Raw genomic sequence first — 19,539 nt, forward strand, 5'->3', positions numbered from 1 at the left:
AAGCACTGCAGTTCCAAAACACCAGGCTTTTTTCCCTTCACTGGAACTGACTTTGCAGCTTCTACTTATCAGTTGTTAGAAGTCACAAGAAAATCAAATTCCAATAAATTTCCAGTAATGGGAACACAAGTGAGATATCAATACAGACCTTTACCTGGTAAAGTATGGCGCTTTAAAGCTTTGAAGTGCAGCTTCCTGCTTAAATAATAGGGCACTGTTAAAGCACAGCTCTAGGAGAACAACTGATGATTCACGATTCATTAGCTGAAGCTGAAGCTGATCATTTGAAGATCTGGAACAGATTGCCCAAGGAGGTTGTGGATGCCCCATCCCTGGAGGCATTCAAGGCCAGGCTGGATGTGGCTCTGGGCAGCCTGGTCTGGTGGTTGGCAACCCTGCACATAGCAGGGGGTTGAAACCAGGTGATCATTGTGGTCCTTTTCAACCCAGGCCATTCTATGATTCTACGATTCATTCTATGGTTACGATGCTGGCTATGAAAAGATCCTCCTGATCTTTACTGACATCATAAAATTTTGTTCCTGCCTTTACACCCCCCCAGTTACCATAGCTGAACAAGAATGCTGAATGACTGTGATCTTTCAACTGACCAATTCCTGTAGTAGCACGTGTGAAGGTGGTCTGTAATGGAAGAAAAAATCACAAGATTCTTGGTGAATTTAATTCATCAAGAAAAAAAAAACTGACCAAAACATGCTGCCCAGAGCACTCCAGCATCACCTGAAAGCTGAGGGCTCACAGTCTCCCACTGTTTGCCTTACCTGTTATTCTATGAAAGCCACATGTCGTAATCAGCTCTGCTCTTGTAAGACCCCAGCTATAAAACCTTTGGCAGTATAAATATTTACCAAAGCAGTCGCACGTTGGTATGTGACCACGCAAAATAAGAACTTCAAACACGAATAGTGGGTTTATGATGACTGTAAATTTTTTATTCCAAGTTTCCTGACTTCCAGAGGCTTAAAATCTGACCTTCGTACTGCATCATTCCCTGCAGTTCCTGACACCACTACTGTATTCCTGACAAGGGCATCTGCACCGAATTTTTATTTTCACATTCTGACTTGAGCTCAATGGCTCTTGCTATGACTTTCTCTGCAAAGGAGTTTCCTTTTGTATGTGATGCTGCATGACACGTACACTTTAAATTTCAAGTTTGATCAATGAATGCTCTTTTGTTTTTTATTATAAGATAGACTCTTTCTAATAACCTAAATGAGTCTTTTCTCACGTTTTCCATGTATCTTCATGTTGGATGTGAATAACAGAATTAAATACAACTTATTAGAAAGTTTTCACTAGTATTGTATGGCAAGATATTACTTTCCTCATGATCCTGTTCCCTTTCAAGGTACTATTTCAGCACTTCTACTAGAGTATAGAGTTTGTATTAGCTGACAATTCACTGTGATCCCATGCAGTTTTTAAGTCCTTGCTTCTGGATGTAATTGTCACCCCATCCATGCAATGTCTGCTATTTGCTGCTCGACTAATTGCCTTACATGCCACCATACAGAAGTACAATTTGCTTTAGTGCACCCAAACAACAACCTTGCCTTCTACAACTTTCCTCTTTATCGTTTGCCACACATGTGGCAATACTGTTCTGCCTCTTCTGTAATCACCTATTTGTGTGGTGGAACTGCCCATTGCATAAAACCGGTGTGAGGATAGATTCCACCTACAACCTAGGTTGTATTTTTTTCCCACCCTGCAGTAAAAATAGGAGTATTTGCTGTTTTGTTTAGCTCTTGAAGTATAAATACATACAAAGATGCAAGGAGTATTATGAAAACAGAGTAAAATAAGATTCCCTAGATCTCAGACCCTGGGGAACATAATCTGTATTCACACCAAAAGGGTTCAGTGCGTAGAGGCGTTTGACATATGGACCTGCAATTAACACTGTGCACCACAGCAGCTGGGCTTTCAGCTCTGACACTAGAATTGAATGGTGAGCTTGGCACCTAAAGTAGGGATTAATCCCATTTTTTAATTTATTTCCATGCCTAAATTAGGAGTTTTATCTTGCTCAATCAGAGCCTGAAGTTTGGAGGGTAGTTGGGGCAATCAGGTAGATTTTGAGGATTCTTCTCCCTAGACTACTTCTGTTTTTTAATTCACCAATTGCCTATCATGAACTATGCAAGTGGTCCAGACAGCCAGGATCCTCCTCTCCCTATCGATTCCCAAGTGCTCAGGCTGAATATGTTGGCCTTTCCTTTGCTTTACTCCTGGTTTGCTTTCTGGGCATGCAGCTTAAGCTGAATTGGACATTGCTCTGCCCTCCAGCAGAGGCCTAATGATAAAGTAAGCTCTTAATAGGTGGCAATTGTGCAAGCAAAATCCCAGAGAAAAGCCTGGTTGCTCACTTGGTAAGCGATCTATTAGTGGCAACAGACAAGATGGAAAATGTGCACCACACAGTGCAGGCGGTTCAAGTACCTTGCATGCCTAGCAAACAGGGCTGCTTAGAGAATTTAGGATAGACTGAAAGAAAGGATGACTTCTTCCTCAGGGGTGAGTGCCCATGAGGGCCTCTGGAGTCAAGAAAAGGTGCTCCTGAATAACAGCGCAGTGGTGTCCTCCAGACATGGCCGAGGCAATGCAGAATTCTTCTAAGTTTTTCTCCATCCATTTAAATTTCAGTGATGCTCTGAGGATTTTTTCCACAATAGTAATGAGAAATGCCTGCTGTACCAAACAGCAACAACAGGGCTTTTCTGTCTCATATGTAGAGAAAGAGGCAAGCAGGAAATTCACAGCCTGACACACTTTCATGCTTGTTTAGTTTCTCTCCCTTTGGAATACCTACTCTGTTTTTTTTTGGTTTTCACTTCCTTCAGATCCGTATCATCCTGTTATTAATAAAAAGCATTTGACCCGCTCCACCCCTTTCAGATCAGCTTTGGTCACCTCGATCACCACAGTCCCATTTCCCTTTTTATGTGTGGAGGAACTACACCTGAGTGTGAGAGCTGCTGCAGTTGTAATCCTTGGGAGTGGCTGTGAACATTGTTCACACGAATCATGCTTTTATATGTGGACACTGAGATAAACAATCTCATCTTCCACTGCTTATTATTTATTCTACATTTGCTCACTGTATTCCCATTTAGGAAAGACACAAGCTTAATTTATCAGTCAGTTTTTTGAGCCATATTACAGAGGATACTTGGAGCAAGTAAGGCCTAGTTAACATAGTTGCAACTTAGCATATACTTAAGAGAAGCCATTCTTTCACTAACCCCATGGAAATAAATTAGCAGAGATCTAAAATTCTTAAGTATTCTCACCTGTGACATGCAGCATGGCATCCACTTAAACTACCATTTTGCTGGAAATTTCTCTTACCAAAAAGAATTATTCTTTGTAAATCTTTGTAAATCTTTGGAGCTACTCTCACAAAACCCTTTACTTAAATGCTCTCATTTGTCAGGACGAATAGCAAATAAGAATGTTTCAACAGAGGTGGATTTGTAGTAGGAATCTGATCATTCTTTAATGGTGCCAGGGTATTTTAGGCTATGGACTCACGCCTTTTGAGCAGGAAGTGCATAGAATTCTTTGTCCTGCTTCATCCCAGGAAAGAATGTCAGAAAGCACTGCATTACTAGTCCACATATTCCCAGTGCCCCATCCATAGCTTTGTGAGAAGTAGCAGAAACAATGGATAACATTTGTGGCTAAGTTTGCTTTTAACCTCATCAGCTAGCAGCTTATTGTAACCAGAAAAAAGTTAAGAGAAAATGAGTATTAGAAAAAAAAAAAATGCACTTTACTAGAAATGTTCTCAGGAAGGACTGAACTCTCAGCTTAGGATAAACAACAGCTGTACAAAGCACGTGCCCCACAAGGTGACGAGTGAGAACAAGGTCCTGAACAATAGCCCATCTTGAAAAGATTATGCCTACTCTGCTTGTAGGTGCTATGGCAGCCTGGGAGAGAAACCTTGTGCTATTTGAACTACATTGAATTTACTTCCATTCAAATTTTCTCCTGAGATACATTAAATTAACCTACTTTAAGCAGAATAGCGTTATTCATGGAAAAAAAAATATATCAAAACAGGAGGTAGGGAGAATGAAACCCAGGATTTTAGAGGTGATATTTCAAACCACAAGGGTAACACAACTTATTACTTGCGGATCATTGTAATTAGTTAAGTTATAGCCTAGAACTGTGGTAAGTGAATGTGATGACCAATTTACTACTGGTGACATAATTGACAACATGTAGTCTAGTCCTTTTAAGCTGTATTTGTTATTATTTTTTAATAACATCTACTGTGTGGGTAGGCTCTGTCCAAGTAAGCTGGGTAACAATTTATACTCTAAAACCCCACAACTGAGAAACCTTAATGAGAACAAATCTATGAACTTCTGCAATAAATGACTGGTCACCATTAAATATGTACAGTTTTACTGCACACCCCTTGCAAGGCTTTGCTTCTGGACTGCCAAGAGATTACTTAATCTGTAGAAACTGAGACAAGTACTCCAAAATTGATCAACAGAGGTTCACTAGGTAAAGACCACAGTCTCAAATAGCCTAATACATAAAATAAAGAGCCTGAGTTCAGTTAAGGAGCCATAGTTTTTTCCCTAGCCTATGGCAGTATACAATGCTAGACCTGCCTGTAGCTGTAATGCTGTATTAGACCAAGTGACCAGGAAGCCTATCACACTGAGAGGCATACGTGTACTTGCACACAGAGAGAAGAATGATGTGTAAAAGCACCATCGGAGATTTACAAAAATCCCACAAATACCCACGTATTTTACCTTCCTTTTCCCACATAGTTCCTACAACGAAGTTCTTTATGGACAGTTCACATCCACGGTGATTTATTAAGCCGTAATATGTTATCTGTGGTCATCTGTACTACAAATATGCATGCACTTCTTTTTGTTTCCCACAGAAGATGAAATTAAAAGTTGCCACGGAAGCCCATTACAGATGGAGAGTTCACAGTCATCTTGCAAAAAACTTTGAGAACAATCAACTCCAAATAGTTCCACACAAAGTATTATTCTAAACGCGGGATGAAGGTGAAACTGAAACTGTAATCACCTAAGCAGAAAAATCTGAATGCCCTGAATTTCTGGTACATGTACTGGGGATTTGAGAACGACCAATTAATCTACATGTTGAACAGTCTGTGAAGAGAAAGCAAACTGGCCTTTAAAGCTATAAGCAGTGTTGAAATGGACCACAAAATGGTTAGCATCACACAGCAGAACAGCAGGGTTTCACAGTTAAAACTGCACACACAGGATATGTCCGTACATTGAAATATACAGTTTATTTTCTCAAAGTCAAGCAATACCATTTTTCAGTAGGTAAGTGTGAAGTGTTAAGCAGGAAAACTGTACATTTTCACTCTGGGCTGCAGGATCCAAACAATTGGAGGAACATAGTGGAAGTCTCACTATACAAAGAGATCCTAAAATTGAGAACAATATAAGGTGAAAAAACAGCCATCTCCAGGATGCCAAAGGCAAAACATTAGCACCAGATTTTTTCAAAAAAACAACAGTGGAGTTATTTACAGATTTACATACAACATTGGGAGGCAACCATCTTCAGGCTCCTGGGGTGAGAGACTTTCAACAGATTTATAAAAGGAAAGGAGAAAATGGTGTCTACACAATCGTCCTGTGAAAAGGAAAATATATATAGCATTCACAATATTGCTACCTTTATCAGAAAGAGCTAAATCAAAGTACTGTATACAAACACATTGTAATTATATTATTATTCACATTTCACATACACATTTCAGAGTAACCACAATATGTAAAATCTTTAAAATGCCACAGATAAAACAATGCACACTTCTCCAAGCTAAAGACAAGCATAATTTATTTGGGAATTGTTTAGTTTTGGGATTGTTATGGCTAAGGGATAAGTAAGGACAAAAGGGATCACTTGTCCAAGTAACATAGCAGCAAGTAATTGTGAGATGCCAAAGAGTAAATTTCAGAACTAGGAGAAAGAAACTAAGGTCAGCTGTAGGTCCTTTAACATGGTAGCTCCATGCGACCTCAACTCAGACAAAACAATTTCATTACAGGTTTGGTCCGGGTAAACAACACAGTGCACTACAACGGGGTAATGGTCCTTTTAATGTTTGCACCTGTCTGCAAAGGAATTGCTTCCAGAAGAGTTTTGCACCAACTCCCAGAGAGAACCCCTCTGGATCTCCCTCCATGAATGAGATTAGGTGAAAAACAGGAACCTTCTGTGAATGCTGCCATTGCACCAGTAGTTAAAAGAATGCTTTTCTCTCTCTTTTCAACATCTAACTACTCACATCTCCAACCTGTTTCACCACAGACTGGCATCCACATTGGCCTCAAAAGTGGGTTCCATAATTGAGCAATCTGTTTAACTTGAGGAGAGATAAATGGTTTCCTTACTACAGTGAAAAGGAATATACAAAAGTCATCCAAGGCTCTCCTGTGCCTACTGAACTTTATCTTTAAAACATGACATTCAGACACTACAGAATTTCTCTGTAGGTATCCAAGCAAGTCAACATAACCTACTACTGTGCTAAAATACAAGTTAGCAGCTCTTCTTAGAGCTACTGGAAATCATACCTTACAGTCAGTGGCAATATTACTAAAACATAACCAGTAATCCAATACTGCAAAATTGCATTCTCTCATTTATCACTGTGTAATGAAAAAAACAAACAGAACCCACTTATGTTCACAGTTACAAAGCAGAGTTGCTCCAAGTAATGCACAGTATTTACATGGCAGACACTGTTTATATTGCATTTGGTAGTCTGAGAAAGTAGAAAGAAAGAACAGCATCACATAGGTCAACTTCATTATAATTTAACTGTCTATAAAAAAAAATCACAATGTTCAGTAATCAGAAGAAAATAGAAGCAGTATCTTTAGCCTACATTTATTTTCATAAAATGTAGCAGTTTGGAGGGAAGAGAAAGAAGAACATGCATTAAAAGCACAAGAAAGAACAACTGAGCTTTCTAAATAATTTAGATGAGAAATGTTTTGGAAAAAAATCAGCACAGCATTTCCAGCCTGTTTCTTAGATCAAGTCTAATTTAGTAAAGAAGGTAATGTGTATTACAGTGAGATGGTGTAAAATTACATCCTGGAAATTAATTTTTTTTATAAAAATCTTCAGCAAGGTAGCTATTAGGTGATTTGCAAGCTGGTTTAAGAACTGTTCAACTGAAACTGATTTCAGAGTTACTTCTGTGAGGGGGCAGTGCAATCCTACAAACAATATTACAAAAAAGTGTCTGATGCCACAGGATCAGAGTGACACTACATTTCAGTAATCTGAATATATTAGCTATAAGATGCACATTTCCCCTGTTTAACGTGTCTTAAAAAAATAATACTAAAAAGCCACTACAGAGAGAGCTTCTGTACTTGTGTGCATTCAGAAATTGCTGTTGGGTTTCCCAGCAATCTGTACAGAATCTGAACATAAAGGAAGTATACATTCTATTCTAAAAAAATGCTTGCATGCACAACTGCTACAGACTTTCAGCTTACTGAGTAGAAAGGTTAAGAGTCTATCCGTCTCTGTGGAGCTTTCTGTAACTTAAGCAATGACAAGTGGTTATGGAGTCCAGCAATAAAAATGTATTCTAAAAAATTAAATACGTCATCCCAAAAATGAAAGATTATTGCTGTTGTGAAAGCTATTTTTCTCTTATGCACTTGTTTCTCTATCTGACACTCAGAAAAGCCAAGATATTCACGTGTACACTTGGAAACGCCCCCATCCTTTCCTTCTTCCCCATATTTGACATCCTTGGTCAAACTCTGTCCTCTCATTTGAGCCGTTCAGGTTGGAGGCTGTCGGTCAGACATTTAAGCTGCTCTTCCCCCAGCTTGATCTTGTCCTCAAGCTCTCGCTGCTCAATGATGAGGGCTGACTTCATTTTTACAAAGTGCTCATAGTCTGCTAAGTTCTCCTCACTCAAATAGTTCGCCAAAATGTCAAAGACAATGCGCTCTCGGCGATCCAGGTTCTCCTTCAGCTCTTTTGCATCTTCATGTTGCTGGGTCAGCAGCTTCTGCTTCTCTACCAACGTCCGCTTAGGAGAGAAGAAAAATAGTTAAAAATTCACTGGGCTCACCAGCTTGAGACAACAGCTTCAGAGTCTAAGTCGTCTATTTTAATTGCAAAGACAAAGGTTTTTCTAAATGCATGGAGAGGTGGAATAAGATTGCTTCTTAAAGTTTAATCTAATAAAACATATTAATAAACAGGGATAAGACTCAGTCAGTGAAAGATGCACCATGACTTTTAATTGGCCTTAGCAGCATGAACTTTAAAGACTACTTTACTAAGTAGTTTGAAATAGTTGTCTAAGCTCTCCAAAATGAGATTTAACTCATCTACATCTTACATCTTCAATACACAGCACTGAACTTCCACGCTGTAATAACTGGTGGTTAGGGAACACAGAAGCATTCTAATTAATGGAGCAATTTATTCTTGCGCAACTTGGCAGTTCTGCTTCAGTCTGCACAACTCTCCCATGAGATGTGAAAATGTGTGGTCTCGAGAAATGATCAACAGTGAGAGCTGGGGAAAGATGACAAAAGCAAGTAAAGGTTTGCTGTCGTTGTTAAAAAGCATCATCTTCCCAAAAGGGCTGTACACTTTCTGCTTCGTGCCTTCACAATAATCAGTGACTCTCCACTACAACAGGAGGATATCCGAGACGTTGCTGTGCCACAGAGGTCTGGTTTGTCCTAAGGTTTATTCTGGCCAGGTAGAAGCCTCCTACAGTTTGAGAGCTAATCCACAGAAGGTACAAAAGAAAAAGAGAGGCTGAATAGAGAACCACGCACATATATGTACAAGAAAGGTGAGGTTCATCTGACCGGTCTCTTCCTGTCTCTTCCTAGCAGGCAGCCATGCCTGAATCATTCAGCTCTGCTACTCCTTCAGCAGTACATGGAGTGAAATAAGAGTGTTGTTAATCTAACCTCTTTCAGATGTCTGTCTATAAATGGTTGTATTTTTCCAGCACTAATGAGTAGCCTACTAGATGTCAGGAATTCCAGTATAGACTTCTCAACCTAGTCAGAAAGTGCCACTAAGAAGTACAATACTGTAAGTTTTAGCTTTGCTTCAACATTTTCTTTGAGATCTACGTTTTCCAAAAAAACATGATCTGCTTTTGTGAAGCTGTTCAAGTAAATCTGCCAATTTTTTTTTTTTCACTTGGACTTTACATGCTAAAGGACACAGCCTAAAGGATTTACAGAAAATTATTTTTGTAGACTACAGAAATTGTCCTTTCAAGACAGAAGTATGAGACAAAGAAGGATGCACAACAGTGAGCTGTAACAGATGTATGTCAGTTGCACACATGTCCTGTGATGTCTCTTCTTGTACAGACCACTCAATGCTTAGAAGGTGAAACTAAGACTTCAGCTATTAGTACACTGAAAATACGCAGATTAGATTAGCTCAAGGTTCAAGATAGCCACTGAAAAATCTGAACAGAAATTATACATTATCAGACAGTTCATTTTGCCTTTGAGTGTATTGCCAGGGAAAAAAACAAAAACCAAACCATTTCAAGTAATTTGCAAGAAGAGCTATCTGCTGCAAAGAAATGGAAAGACTCCTCTCCAAAATTCACTAGCAGCCAAGCCCAGACTTGGGAGCAGAATACCTCTGCTGTTTATGTACACATACAGAAGCAGCAGGAGAATCAGGATTTGATGAACACAAGAGGTCATATATCAACCTCTGCTAGCTCAACTGCACAGTAATGTGCCTAGTTCTGTGGTGGGATGTTTATTTCTTTTAAAAAATCCTGAGATGTAAGTTGTACCATTTCTTCTTACCATGCCTGTCACATGACTCAAATAAGGGGATGCAGAAAGGCACAAGGCAAATGGAGACACATCTCAAATTTGATTTCACCACTGTCAAAGACGACAGACACCAGAAAGCTTGTTTTGAAGGGTAAAGTGAAACAGTAGTAGGCTCAAGATGCCATTCTTGAGGAGACTCTGAGTAATGGTTCAATGGTTCATTAGGCCTATAGGCATAACTGCTTGTACACACCACACTGTCATATGGGTTAGAGGCTGGAATCATCTGATGGACTTCAACTGATTAGAGCAAAGTGGAGTGCAGAAAGCTTTTTTTTTCAGTTAGCATTGATTTGGGGCTCCATCCATACAAAGGATTATCTGAAGCTGCTCTTATGGAACTATTTTTGGCTCTTCCTATTGAAAGCCTTTCTCAGTTACTGCTGTTTTGAACCACAGCCATATGAAAAGGGACTTCTTCCACCTATGTGACTTCTCAGCATCCATTTCCTAAACTGCTACCCTTGTCACTTGTCCTTAATCTAGCAATAACAAGTCTTGTGAGCCTATACACCTGATAAAACCTGTGAGCTGCTCATTCAGTGCTTTAGGGTTCTCACTATGCTCTGACTTTGGTTGATAAGGAAAGTAATGGGAAGACATTGGTCCAGTTGTGTAGAATGAAGGGGGCTGGTAGCTATTTCAGATTAAATCACTTCCAGAAATTGAAACACCTGATATTGTTTTTCATAGCAAAAGAGACCTACGACAGACCATCTAATAGAAAGAATATTAATTCTACAACAATCATTTACTTGCTGGTGCTGCTTATTTACAAGTCCACTGAACTGTTGGCTGGTTCCTAGAATGTGTGTTTCCTAGAGAAATATTTAATAGACAGCATCAGCTTACAGAAAAACAAAACTCAAAAACCAGTGATCACTAGGGACATGATCCCAGGATAGAAGTAATCTCCCCTGTATTTTATTCACATGATGCATTAGTAATACACCAAATATAATCATGTGAGCTACAAAATAACAAATGATAATCAAAAGAAGCCACACATGCCATCCTAAATTCAAAGATATACATATGTACCTCTGTACAAATTGTATTTATAGTCACAAGTATCTGGGGACATAATCTGAGAAGCATCTCTTACTGACACTTTGGACATGTATCTGATGTTACTATGGTAAAACTATGGTATAAGTGCATGAGAATGCAAATAGGGATTGGAATATATTAGGGGTTTGGATTTTTGTCAGTCTACATTTGATAGCAGAAAACACAACTTCTGACCACCTATACCACACCACCTACTTACCTGCTTTTTTTTCCATATCTAGCTAAAGAAGTTATTTTTATCAGCTCTCAAGTTGCGCTTCCTATGCACTTATATGATCTGGTAACTCTTTCCCCAGCTTCCACTCCCATCTTTGAACCCATTAAGCAACTGCAACCACATTTAGAAAAAATCAGTCTAAAAGAGCATTAAATTTCTCTAAGTTTCAGAAGCTTTGATCTGCCCTCTAATAAGCTGCCAAATACCTTCCCTTTGCATCTATCAGAAAGGGGTCTAGACAGCCATTAAGCAAGTATGCTTGGCAGCAGCTAGAGCCCAACAGCAAAAACACAGCTTCCTACTACTCACTGCACTTACTGATGAGACAATGGAGTATGCTGAGGAAACAACATAAATCCACAGCACACGGACAAAAAAAATTGATACAATGCTGCTAGCACTTCAACTCTCAGCTACAAGCCACAAATCCCACTTCACATTCATTTAACTGTAGAGGCTAAACTCACTTGACACATAATCCCTCCTATAGTCATTCTGACCTGTAATTTTCCCACATCTAAATCTCTCCTTCAGTGCATATCTGTATCCCTAGATATCGCCCTCCTGGATAAGGCCTGCTGGGATCTTAAACTAAATTAAGTGGTGCACCATGCCCATAGGTAGGGTCCAACAGGTAAGAATACCATGAGAGTTTCTGAAATTTTCACATCTGCTTGACTCCTTGATTACCAGGCTATTTCGGTTGGGTAAAATATGTTTTGTACTGAAAAATTATTTTGGCAGTGCCTCCCTATCCCCCTTTTTTATTTTTAAGACTTGTCCTTTCTTGCTAGGCATTGTAGAGGAAGCTGGTGCACACAGGAAACTTCTTTGTCACAGTCTGACAATTTTTTTTTTAAATCACAATCCTTGCTGAGCATAAAGAAATCTGAAAGCTTTCTGTATTTCAACACAAAGTCACACTTACTCCTTTTCCCATCTTTTGCATTGTCAGAGAGAATAGTATTTTTATTTCATAAGTTATGCTCTCATTAGTAGCTTTCTTCTTTTGCTAATATTTTTCTAAGGAGCTTCTTTTCCAGTTACGTTGGCACCCAAAACACCACTTGACTGTCAAGCCACCTGTAGTTTTAGTATTCCAAGCAGAAGCAAAAGAAAGAGATAAGTCTTAAGAAATCTAAGAGTAATGGCCTTATGAGATCTATCTATTCATTATCCCTTTATATTTTAGATGAATACAAGGAAAAAACCTTATCAGATACATTAAATGTAGCTACATTACTCTTGTACTTTCTTACCCGCTCTTCAGGAGAGGTGTTTTCATCCAGGTTGTTAAGAGCATTTTCCACCCGGGCCAGACGACCTGAGAGTGACAGCAGGAGGTTGACTACTTTGTCCAGGTCTCCGATAAACATCTTGAATTTGTCAAACTCATTTGGTTTGCAGACTTCTTTCACAATGGCCTCCACCTCCTCCCCCAGAATATTGTTTGCTTGGATGTCTTCCAGGAGTGTCTCCCGAGCTTCCCTCAGCACTTGTAGCTTCCTGCTAATGCTGTCAATAAGTTCTTGCTGTGGAAGATAAAGGGGATGAGAATTTATTAGCACTACTCAATTTTTCCCCGCTTCTCATTCTGAAAGGCACGTCAGAAATTTAGCACTGCTATGTGACTTTTTTAATACACTGAAACTCCCAGGTGGCTTGGACAACGAGTGCATTATACATAAATACATGTCTAAGGTAACTATAGCATCACTGGATTCAAAGGTTCAGAATGCACATCTATAATGCTCAGCTTGAGACCTGTGTTAAAGCAACTCACCTCTGTGGAAAAAAAACATGAAAGATGTTTTCTTAAGTAAGCATTACTGCTGCTCCTTTGAACGTCTTCAAAGCCTACTATGGAGCAGCATGAAGTACAGCACATCCTTCTTCTAAATACCGTGCCTAGAGTACCTTTCTGAAGAGCTACACTTCAAGAAGGTAAATAGCACCAGAAAGACAATCCTGCATTTTCCCCATGACAGTTAAAACTAGGGCACTACCAAGCTTTTTATTCCTGTCTATTGAATATTAACATTCCCCCCCCAAACAGCAGCCCTTTCACTGTCAGAAAATCTTGAGAGTTATCACTGTCATACAGCATTTCAGTAGGGAAACCGTAATCCCTATGGCACAGAACAGGAAACAAAATCTGGTTCTGCAGCATACAAAGCAGCCCTGTGCAAAGTGGCTCTCACAGAGGACCGCACAATTTTTGACTAATGTTGTCCTATGCCAGCAGAAAATTCTATTTAATTTACAGTTTTGTCAGTCTCTCCAGTATAATGTCCCATTGCCTGGAATGTGCATGCCTTAGCTTGGAACAATCATTCTAGGTGGGTCACTGGTAGAGCCAGACCAAGAATCCCAACGTCCTCCCTTAATGACCTGTGCTCCACCCATGCTGCCTCCCTGCATCTGGGTGGGAGGGCCTTGTCTCAGATATCCCCATTAGCTTTCAGTTGTGCATGAGGAGTGGAGCTCCTTACAGTCAGTTGTCTACCCTACCATGACATGAATCAGACTCCAAAAATACCCCATTAATTTAAATGTATATGCATATTTGGTATTCAGCTAATTTCAGGTATGAAAATTCCCCCAAAGCATTCTTTAAATATACACCTATTACTGACATTTATAAGTGAAAATTGAATAGGTTAAAAAAAAATCATTACTCCTTTTTTTTCGTATTTTTTTTGCAAAAAAAAATTACTCATTAAGATCTTTAGGAAGCCTTTCTAAATAAAAATCTGATTGCAAGCCTTAATGATTACAGAGAAATATACTGGTAGCAGCTATTGCTTTCAGATGTCATAGAACAGTCATTGCCAACTTATTCTGGGAACAAAGAGAAATCTGCCATCTTAACCAAAGGCAATCATACTCTGAGTAATCAAACACTTTTTTGAAGGTAGAAATTCAAACACATGGATTATCTGGGCTGGTATTCTCCTTTTTGATTTAATATACTAGGCCAGGTTAATCTGGTTTTGGGTTATCTGTTAGTCTGGGTGTCCAAAAGATTAAGGTAGTAAGCAGTTCTACAGATGCCTGCTTTACTGACTGATTAATCTCAGGATTTGATTTTTTTTCCCTCTCTTCTTTCAGTGCAAATGCACAGTTTGATTTAGATTATGTAGGTCACAGTGCCAGGCTCTTATTTCCCCCAGATGACATGCACATACACTGCTGCTGTTTTATCACACGGAACAACAGAATACTATTCTACTCTATTTTATTACCTCAGATTTTTCATTTCTGTAGCTGTTCTGTGACTTTCACTAATGAAAAAAGATTGTAAATGTGCACAATATTTACCAATCAGCACAGGCAGTCCAGATCAGGAATCCAACCAGGTTCCTTTCTTAAAAAATAATAGTTAGAAAAAAATATCTTCACAGAAGCATCCTAATTACATGTCTGCTAGTAGCTGAAACAAGGCTCTTACGGAACACTTTTGCAGGTGAGAAGATATTTAACCCCTCTTTAAGACTCTCGTATCTTTTAAGATTTGGTTTATGATCACTGGCTGCTTCCTGTCCGGGTAAAGCAGTCTTTGCATGCTGCAACTCTGAGCTCACCACATGCTTTGGCTAACCAGCAGAAAACCTGTATGATACTCAATACTCAATGAGCCAAAAGATTTCCAATCTACATCCAAAAACTGGCAGATGAATAATTTACTGCTGTGAGTTCTGAACAAGAAAACAAGAAAACCTGATCTTTTCCCAGTAACTGTTGCTGATGTAACTAGCAACATAGAAAGTAGCAGAACAGCGTGCTTCTCAGGTGGTTCACTCAGGTGCTGCTTAGCATGTTTACATAAGTTATTCTCCTTTTAGCTCACTGCTTCATTTCACATAAATCTCAGGCCTAAAAAAGAAACTAGCTTTTCTTCTATTAATGCTGAGACTCTCCAGGAGCTACTGATGTTTTCCTATAGGCACACAGGACCTTTCCTACTCAGCCACACATAGATTTTTTTAAGTACTAAAAACTGTCTTGGTACGTCTTCAGTGTCTGCTCAAGATTTTATAATTGTGGTAAACACACTTTATATTCAGCACGACACACAAACACCATTCATGATAGGCATCACCCCAAATATATGTTTTTTTTATTTTGGAACATCTATGTAAAGAATTCCCACATGCTTTTCAAAGTCATACCATCACTACAGCTCATAAAAGAAAAAAATAAATAGGAAAAGAACCCTAAACATTTCCGGGTTGCAGAGCAGAGAGTCATTCTACAGTTGACTGAAATTAAGATACTGATAAGACTGAAATTAGGAAATCAGGAAAGAAGTTCTGGCTCTGCATCTCTAAAATAACTGAAGCATTTGGATCCTTAATGATCCTTTGTTAGCCTGTTGCTAAGATGGGCCAAGTTGCATATCCTGGCTGTTTAATAATGATGCCCTGACCCACTTACCACAAGTTATATATGTTTTCTGACAAGATCCAAGCTGAAAGCCCGCTGAACTGAGTGCTCACATCCTACTGCATGCAGAGGAGCAGGGAGAGAAGTAAATAGCAACATGTGACAGTATGTATAGACTGAGAAGATAGGAGAGCTCTGCTAAAAGCTTTTCATGAAGTATTTCCCTTCTCATACTGCCAGTGGTGTACACTGAAACCAAGGAGCAGGAAAATATAAAGGGCAATACACTTCCTGTTTACAGACACAGAGTGGTTTTGCTTACAAATGTTTAATGTCCCGTTTGTTGGGCACTCAAGAAAGGCTTAATTTTACCTTCAGTTCACCTCCGTTATATATTTAATGAGAAGGAAACTAAAATGATAAACACGACCATCACATGCAGCAGCAGATAAAAATGAATTATTCCAAATGCAGTGAAATCCTTAATTTGTCTAAGTAGTACAGCTGTCGGATGCAGGGTCTCTGGCAAGAGGGCAAGGGCAGCTCTCCAGCAGCAGCCATGTCATGCCCCTGGCAGTACATGCTGTACTGAGCTGTGTGATGTGGTGGGGGCAGAGAAAGGGAGGGAAAGACAAGAGTGGTCACAGAAAACACTGAAGCAGAAAACACAGAAAACTCCTCTAATTTAATGCAGGAGTTGGATGCCACTGAGGCAGGGGTGGGAGTCTCCTATGGAATGTCTCAGTCTCAACCGTAGCAACTAAATATATTCCTAGTGTTTAATTCAAAGATACTTCTCTGGGACTAGATCACAAAATTGGAAGTTGATTATTAGACACAAGGTTAACTTGAGTGAAAAAAAATGGATCACCATTGCATTACTGGCTTAGGCAAACAGAGTTAAAATACATCACTTTAACTGAACAAACAAACCATTTCCTCCAGCTTATCTGTACTGAGAACTACATTAAAATATTTTGTGCCAAATTACAAATGAGACAAGGGTGATAATTTTAACATAGAACAGCACTATCTGAAACCACTGAAATGCCAGTATATTGTTATTTTCAGACTTAGCATACTATGTCGACCTTAGAGCCGAACCACCCAAGGATGGGAGTGACAGTGGGGATGAACAAGAGTCAAGAAGACTCCCTCCCCTGTGATGAGTAACTTCCACATCATCCAGCAACATGATTAGCTCTCTCCCACCACTACTACTTCTGTTTTGTGAGGTAGGAGAAACTCAGAGCACAGTGATTTGTTGCTCATAAAAACAAATGAAAAAAAGAGCAAGGGAGGGGAGGAGAAAGTAGACACCTTCCCACTCATAACACACTGAAATCCCTGACCTAAATTTTGAAAATGTAGAGCAACTAAAATCACCACTAATTACAGTGGGATACATAAGAATTAATGTTTTTTTCTGCACAGTAAGTGAGAGGAACGACTAATATCTCAAATGAGAAACAGTAATTGAGAACAAACCCCTCTAATGGTCTCCCCTTGGGCCCTTCAAAAACGTGTCTCAAGCTGCAGAAAGCTAACATGAAATTCCTAAATTCACAGCTGGACACGTGCTCTCCTCCCTCTCCACTTCCATCGTCCTTTCAGTTCCCTCTAAAAACAGACTGATTTTTCAAGTGGCCTTGAACAAGTGGAAGATCTTTTATTTAGAATTCTTTAGCTATCAAATTCCTCCTTAATGAAATGCATGCGACTTCAAGAGCACCACGTTAACCATTTAGAAATGTCTTTTACCTTCTTCTCTGACAAATCATGATCTAGCTCATCTTCAGAATCATCTTCGCTCTGTTGCTGTTGCTGCTGCTCTTGCATGTCCTTCATTTTAATCAGCAGTTCAGCCTTTGGTGCAGATGTGCTGTAGTAAGTAGAATTGGTTGTCAGGGAGATGGCAGATGGTGCATTCTGCTCTTCTTTCCTGGTAAAAAGTCAAAACTCTCATTAAGTGCCTTGACATCCTAATCACTGAAAAGGAAGGACAATATTCTCAAGCCATCATTTCACCAACAAGCAGAGGGCTCAAGCTGAAAGCAATTACGTATGGAAACAGGATAAACAAATACTGTCTGTGAATAAAATTTGTGTGAAGTCAGCACATACCCACTAAAAAAGGAAACTGAAGTAGCGAAGAAGAGCTTTCACCATTATGATGAAGGAAATGGAATTAAGACATTTCAAATGGAATTCATAGAAATGTAGAATCACCAAGGTTAGAAAAGACCTCTAAGATCATCCAGTCCAATTGTCCACATATAACCAACAGTTCCCTCAAACCATGCCTCTCAGTATATTTCTTGAACACCTCCAGGGTTGGTGACTCCACCACCTCCCTGGGCAACCCAGCACCTGACCATTCCTTTGGAGAAGTATTTCCTAACATCCAACCTGAATCTCACCTGGCACAACTTGAGGCCATTCCCTCTCGTCCCATCGCTAGTTACATGGGAGAAGAGGATGAACACCACCTCACCATAACCTCCCTACAGGTGGTTGTAGGAGTGATAAAGGTCTCCTCTGAGCCTCTTCCTCTACAGACTAAATTTGATAACTCTATTCAGGAAAACAAAAGACCCATAGAACATAAATATATTTCTATGGAATTTTACATCTTTAAGTTGTCTTTATAAGTTTTCATCACATAATAATTACTAAAATATTGATCTTTTTTCTATCAAGTTACCAAACTGGATAATCTTGGTAAAATATCTAACTGCTACGACAGGGAAGAAATAAATTATTCCTTAAATTGTCACATGAATAGTTTTCAGCCAAGTGTCAGCTTGTACAACACTTCTTTTTCTGAAATTAATTATATTTATTCTTGATTGCTATTCTAGTGGAAAACTCTTATAAAAGTTGCAAGGTTGAACAGGGAGTTCTTCATCCCTCCCGGAAAATTGATGCACCATGGACAGCAGCTTGCAAGGAACTACTGGCCTACAGAAAGTGATACTCACTTCTCTTCTGAAATTTTTGGAGAAGGAACTTTTGGAAGGAGCTTCCTGCGCTGCTGAGCTTCTTCTAGGAGGTGTTCATCTTTTGGGAATATTCCAACCATCAGATCCATCGCTGTTTTTATTTTCACATTAGGATCCAGAATGTCTGCTAGAGATTTATCTCTTCCCACAATCTCTCTAGCTAGTTCCTCTGATTTCCAGTCTTCCAAGGTCTTCTCTTTGGCCTTTACGTAGCTGACTGCTGGCACAGCAGCACTGCCATCCTTCAAGTTGTTCCCAGGTTCTTCAGCTGGTTGAGGGTCAGTTGGTTTGGTTTTGGTTTCTGGCTCTGGCTCTACACCTTGCCTGGTGTAAGCACAGAATCGTGAATAGGACTGCTCAGAAGTGCTGAGCGTTTTAATTTGGTCCTTTTCCAAACCACTGGGTAAAGCAGGTGGTTCCATTGTACTCACAAGACTTTGCCGGCTCTCCTTTTCTGCACTGCTCTCTGAATGAACTATCTTGATGGGAACCATTTTCACTGTAGTATTGTTGTCTATAACTCTTTCAATTCTAGAAAATGAGAAAAATTAATGAGAAACTTAAGAACCTTATATCTTAGTTCTCATCTACAAATCAGGGGAAGCCCAAATATAACAATAGGCAGATGAAATCTAAGTGACAGAACATTCCTTGTACCACATCTCAAACCCTAAAATTGCGTGTTTTCCTTTTTTGCCTACACATTCTTAATAGCATTAGTTCATTTGTAAGTAATTCTAATATCAGCTTGGCACGATACTCACTGAACAGGACTTCTGTTCATTTTTGTGAACACAAGGGTCAAGCCTCAGGCCCTAGTTTTCAAATGGTGCTGTTGAACATCCTTTGCTGCCACACATTCAGAGGACAACATGCCTCAAGCTCAAACTCATTGGCTTCTTGCAGACTCAACAGCAGCTTCAGCTTTTGGCCTGACAGTTATTTAGCTGTC

General features: G+C 39.4%; 1 protein-coding gene across 4 annotated transcripts in view; it reads right to left on the reverse strand.

Moving 5' to 3' along the window:
* Positions 1–5,254: 5,254 nt before the first annotated feature.
* SHROOM2 (shroom family member 2) overlaps positions 5,255–19,539 on the reverse strand; it is a 121,732-nt gene continuing 107,447 nt past the window's right edge. For 2 of the 4 annotated variants that reach the window (XM_090125889.1, XM_090125902.1), the window contains exons 7-10: positions 18,567–19,118; positions 17,347–17,527; positions 12,459–12,731; positions 5,256–8,110 (exon numbers count right to left, since the gene is read on the reverse strand). In XM_090125889.1, coding sequence (XP_089982015.1) covers positions 7,844–8,110; positions 12,459–12,731; positions 17,347–17,527; positions 18,567–19,118 — 1,273 coding nt within the window. In that variant the 3' untranslated portion in view covers positions 5,256–7,843. Of the gene's footprint in view, positions 8,111–12,458; positions 12,732–17,346; positions 17,528–18,566; positions 19,119–19,539 lie in introns of all 4 variants that reach the window. The other 2 variants (XM_090125897.1, XM_031596116.2) reach the window with 2 other exon arrangements.

The sequence above is a fragment of the Phasianus colchicus genome, chromosome 1 (assembly GCF_987193195.1).
Source record: "Phasianus colchicus chromosome 1, bPhaCol1.hap1.1, whole genome shotgun sequence".
Taxonomy (NCBI): Eukaryota; Metazoa; Chordata; class Aves; order Galliformes; family Phasianidae; genus Phasianus; species Phasianus colchicus.